A 5,565-nucleotide genomic window follows, 5' to 3' on the forward strand; every position below is an offset into this window, starting at 1 on the left:
TACCTGTTACTTCCGAGTGGAGGAGTTATTTTTGCGCTTCCTGCACACATTCGTGGTGGATTATTGAAGGTGAAGTACCTGTAACGTGCTTGTAATACAACATACTGTGAATATTTCCCTTTTCAATGTAATTTACTGGTTTACTTCACAGAGAGCAGATCTTCGTCTCAGCCGCCCCAGGCAGTTGATTGGCATCAATTGATGTGACTAAAATATGAACAGGCATGCCATCATGTCCAGAAGGCACAAGATGAGCTGAGACAAGAAGCGTAAATATCTCTGTAGGTTAGATTTGCAATTAAATATTGTGCACTTCTTTTTGGAATTACTTTTTTAATTTTTGTAATTCAAAGATCCTCCTCCTGGAACAATGCTTTTTGCCTGATGGCGTTTCGTCAAACAGAAAGAAAAAAGTAGTTCTCTCTTTGTAAAAACATGCAGACTCATATATGTTTGATTTACAGTCTCAATCCGAAATTTAATTTGAATGCATGTAAAGGCAGTTATGTCATATGTCATTATTAGTCCACTGGATGGTTCCATTTTTTTAATTTTTTTTTACCTCACGCATGCGTAAATTTGACGCCGCGATCACTCAACTCTTTCTCGCTGGTTTCCAGGGATGTAAAACTGAACTGTTAAATAAACATAAACAACAAAAGTGTTAATACACACACGCCAACTGCAGTATTTCAGTTCCACGAGTAAAGTTTTATTAGGCTGTGTGTATCTGATGGCTCGCCCTCACGGAGGAGAGCTCAAGCCTGAGCACAGTCGCAACGGTGTTTATTTATGCTTTTTATTCGTTTTAGCTCTGCGTCTTTGCATTTCGCTGTCCTTTGCTGAGGATGTTTTTCTTCCGCTTAAAGTACAAAACAAAACAACCTGAAAAGAAATCACAACCCAAAGACAAATACAACATTTTGTATTGGATTGAAGTGTGTTTGAGGCTCAAAAGCTTACAGGAAATCCTGAATGACGCTGAGGCCGAAACATAAGATTATATTCATTTTCAAGAACATCCTTTCATAAATCATTTATTAACCTCACAGTGACAACTTGCAGGAATGTTTACTGGAGATCGAGCCACTTACTAACTCATTCACATTAACTAACATTGTTTCCCGGATGACAGATTCTTCGTCTAAGGGTTGCAATACTGGCCTTTCCTCCCAGAATGTGCTATAAAAACATGATAGCGCCATCTCCTGGCCACATTACATGTTTAGAATTTGCTGTCGTTGTGTTGATTTTATTGGTTTTTATAATATTAAAAATTATTGTTCTGTTGCGGTCCTGGATGAGGCACGTAATGCGTGATTTTAAGACGATTTAAAACTGGCAGTTTTTCCTCAGCAGTCCCTTGATGGGTCACAGGGACGGGAAACAGTGGCAGCCTTCGTCATGAAACATGAATACAGTGTTTATTTGGAATTTCCCCAGAGAACACAACTGTGACACAATAATGATCTGAAGTTAAACAGTTAGCAAACTAATTTTTTAAAGTCTTCAAGGTGGGGCAGCAACTCAGCGTCTCAACGTGTCCATCAGACTGTAATGACAACTGAGTAAATTTATTTTGTGATTCATTTGCATGGACTGGCCCTTTAATTAGCATGGTGATGAAATGAAATGAAATGAAACGAGGAATTTCTGAGCAAGTGCATGTACACACGCCGACGCACCGCGGATTCTCTGGCAGCTTTACAGCTGCAGTCGTGTAAACACTTCTGCTCTTCGGCTCATGGATTCCCTCGCTTTCTCAGCCAAACACACTGACATACATGTATCAACTAAGATAAACACTGTAGGTTAGCCCAGAGGTTCCCAAACTTTTCCGTGCCATGGCCCCCTAAACAGAATTCGCTTCAGGCTGGGGACCCCCTTTGCTATGCTACAAAATATGTAAAGAAACATCAACTTTTAGAATGATTTTCTTACTTTTATTTACGATTCAAGGATTATTACATTTGTTTAGCATAAGAAAATTATTAACAACATGTTTTCATCATTGTCTTATGTTCCCACTCAATAAGAAACTTTCCAACAAACAAAGAACAAAAGAAATCAAATCTCTCAAGTAAGTGTGTGTGTGTGTGTGTGTGTGTGTGTGTGTATTGAGCTAGCTGTATGCTAGCCTGAGAAGCAAAGCAGCTTGATAAATGGCGCAAACACACAACTTCTTGAGGTCCTAAACAATGTTTTGGCTGGCAGGCAATCAGACAACAGACAGACAACCATTCACTCTCACAGTCACACCTACGGTCAATTTAGAGTATCAATCAGCCTCGTCCCCTCTTGATGTCTTTGGACTGTGGGAGGAAGCTGGAGTACCAGAGAGAACCCACACAGGAACAGGGAGAACATGCAGACTCACACAGAAAGATCCTGTGCTGGAGCCGGGACTCGAACCCGGAACCTTCTTGTTGTGAGGCGACAGTGCTGACCACTGCACCACCGTGCCGCCCTACTATTATAAATAATATTTCACACTGATGATTTAAAAAAATTATATTACATTTCATAATAATGATTTTAAAAAGTTTCAATTTTTTTCATATCTTCCCTCCAATTGTCCGAGCCCCCCCCCCCCCCCCCCCCCCCAGCGCCCCCTGGGGCTTCAACTTCTCAGAGTTGGGAAATCGCCGTCATGTTTTTTTAAAGTGGAAGAGAGAAAAAAAAGTCATCCTGGTTTTACCGTAAATTGTTTTTGTCCAGTCACGACTTGGCATTTTCACTTATGAGAAAGTCAAAATAAGACGTTCTCTTGTACTTAAATATTTAAAACAAATGTATAACAATGAACGAGAGAGTAATTTGGGATATGGTGATGGAGGACTACTTTCCAAGAAAACAATTGACAGTACGTGTATTCATCAATTAAACCAAAAAATACTTTGCTTTTGTTCATTCATTCATTCATTCATTCATTTGCTGGAAGGGGGAGGGTGAATACTGGAAACAGGAGGAAAAGTCAGTTCATGTTTATCCATTATTGTATGAGTTATTTGTACAGATGAATGTTACACTGCTGTTGTCCAAATATTTTACACAGCTTCCTGTAAATGGGAAGGAATGAGAGTCACAGCGGAAGGACATTAAAAAACATCCTGGATCGTGTCGACATACCTGACTCATGGGGGAGGACGTCCTTCTCCCGGCTCCTTTATAAAGCCGCAAAATATGCTTCTGTGTTGACAGGAAAGAACTCGCTCGGACATAGCCACAATTTTTTTCTTCTATTTATTTTATAAGCTATTTTTTTCTATTTATTATTTATTTGACCATTTTGATATTTACCAGGAACCGTTATTTATTTGTATTTCGAGGCTTCCCTCTACATCTTTCCAAATGTTTTTGTTTCCACACGGCACTTTCTTTCTCCTATCTTTTTTTCTCCTCATCAACTCGTGTCCTTTCTCTCTGGCATTTTATCTCCCCGACTCCAATCCTCTTTTGTCCTTTAACAGTCAAGTCAGAGAAGTGCGTCTTTACACAGGTACTTAAAAAAAAAAAAATCCAATGCTAGTTTCAAAGGGAATACAATACTGATGATACGTATGAATATGATGTTTTTAAACACCTTGTTTTGTTGCAGAAAATCACAGGCGGGGGATGTATCTGCAGATGAGCCAGGATGGGACAGTGTCAGGAAGTGATGCTCAGACCCCTTTCAGTGAGTTTTTGACAGTTACATTAACTTTAACAACTTAAAAAAAAAAAATTAAAATTGGATTAAAGATATGAAGGGGACTTTATGTTCTGTTTTTGTTTTCCAGGTGTTCTGGAGTTGAAATCAGTTAAACCGGGCCACATAGTCATCAAGGGGCATTCATCATCCCTGTTTCTCTGTGCAGACAGGCACGGCTCTCTGAGGGGGCAGGTAAACAAAAACAACCTGAACATCCTAGGGCGTCTGCCTTTGCTGTCGCCGACTGACAGCTTACATCTATTGTGTTATCACCTCCAGAGACTCTACACAGAGACTGAGTGCACCTTCAGAGAACTGCTGCTGGCGGATGGATACACCCGTTTCCTCTCCTCGCAGTATGGATTTCCTGTGTCTCTGGCATCCAAACACGCCACGGATCAACACGCACTCCCCTTCACTCGATTCCTACCAATTAAAGGCGCTTTGACACGAGAGAGTGTGCCTGAACAACCAATAAACACTGAGAGGCCCTTCGACCTGGACTCTGATGACCTTCTTGGGATGGGTCAGAGCTCTATGCACAGTCCTCACTTCTCACTGGACAAGTAAAGGAAGTAGATCCAGAACCCTATCGGTTCCTTGCCCTGGTCAAACTTGAAGATTTGATTGACTAAAAACTTTGATGCGTATTACTTTAGTTAACTTATTAAGCGTGTTGCGTGTTTGCGAGTGTCTGTAAAGTCAAGATAAATCTCGGATCTACCGCGCAGTGGTGTGAGCGCGCATGTTTGTATCAAAGTTTCATGTCCATGTTGATACTTGTCTGAGGAGTTTCACTTGGTCATATGACTGGGAAGTCTCTTAAAGGGATATTTCACCCAAATATCATCATTTGTATATCAGTTTCTCACTGTTGAATTACTTACATTCGTGAAGAAGTTGCTTTTTTCCTGTGGTGAATTTAGAATCAAGAAAATACCAAACACATTTCTTTTTTTTTTGCTGGAGGCAAATGGAGGCCGAAAATTAACAAGAGCATAACCGTAGAAAACGCTCATTTACAAAGGCTCAAATACATCATCCAGCGTAATCCAAGTCTCCTCGACGCAGTTGTATGCTCGATACTTCAAAAACATCTTATTTGACAAAACAAAAAAAATAGTTTCAGTTCTAAAATATACAGCATGATTGTGACCAGTTCATACATTCAGTTGAGATCTCACCTGCTTGTTTCTTCCCACAGAGATCGCAATGCACCCAGTGTCCGGCCGCTTTTAGATTACATTTGCGTTTCTGAAGCATTGATTGTTTACTAGGATGAAGGGAACTTGGATTATACTGGAAATGAATCTTCAGATTCCAGTTCCTAAATGTTTCCTGAATTCTGGATTTCACAAGAAATCATGCTGGAGAAAAAAAAAAAAAAAACCTCTTCATGAATTCAAGACCGTGAACAGTGAGCAACTGACACGAATGATCGGATTTAGTTGGAGTATCACTTGATGATGATGTCTACAATCTCATCGGTGTCTCCCCGAAAGATTTGAATGGAAATAAGAGTATTATGATGTATTTATTTTTCAGTTCTCATCCGTTGAGATGTTGTGCAGAATGTGCACTGGTGGTGGATGACTATGTCACTGGTGGTCAGAGCTTTGCATGATTGCCCCCTAGTGTACAAATATATAAAAACATCCCAAACCTTCTTCATTCAATTGTTGATTTGTGTCTTTGTGATAAACGGCTGTTGATCTGAATCAAAAGTGCTTTGGGTTGTGGTGCCTGCAGTCATTAAATAAAGAGACAGAAAAAAAAAGGAGTAGCAAAGTGATGATATTGCTGTTATGGTACTTATTTTCAAATCTGGGTGGATTTATTTTTTATAAGAATCAGCTTAATCAATCAGTATGTGC

General features: G+C 39.9%; 1 protein-coding gene across 1 annotated transcript; it reads left to right on the forward strand.

Annotated features, from left to right (window-relative positions):
* Window positions 1-3,083: 3,083 nt before the first annotated feature.
* fgf21 (fibroblast growth factor 21) lies at window positions 3,084-5,125 on the forward strand. Its single transcript, XM_086195436.1, has 4 exons — window positions 3,084-3,499; window positions 3,599-3,676; window positions 3,780-3,883; window positions 3,971-5,125. Exons 1-4 carry the CDS (start codon window positions 3,352-3,354, stop codon window positions 4,259-4,261), a joined length of 621 nt encoding a protein of 206 aa, XP_086051562.1. The 5' UTR covers window positions 3,084-3,351; the 3' UTR covers window positions 4,262-5,125.
* The last annotated feature ends 440 nt before the right edge of the window (window positions 5,126-5,565 follow it).

This window comes from Aulostomus chinensis, chromosome 23, assembly GCF_037954235.1.
Source record: "Aulostomus chinensis isolate RoL2024-O1b breed Wild chromosome 23, RoL_Achi_v1.0, whole genome shotgun sequence".
NCBI lineage: Eukaryota > Metazoa > Chordata > Actinopteri > Syngnathiformes > Aulostomidae > Aulostomus > Aulostomus chinensis.

Excerpts from the sequence above, each read along its gene's own strand:
- fgf21 (XM_086195436.1), top strand. The coding sequence starts at position 3,352 with ATGTTTTTGTTTCCACACGGCACTTTCTTTCTCCTATCTTTTTTTCTC. Across the intron at positions 3,500-3,598 it reads AGAAGTGCGTCTTTACACAG|AAAATCACAGGCGGGGGATG; the intron begins GTACTTAAAAAA and ends GTTTTGTTGCAG. Across the intron at positions 3,677-3,779 it reads TGATGCTCAGACCCCTTTCA|GTGTTCTGGAGTTGAAATCA; the intron begins GTGAGTTTTTGA and ends TTTGTTTTCCAG.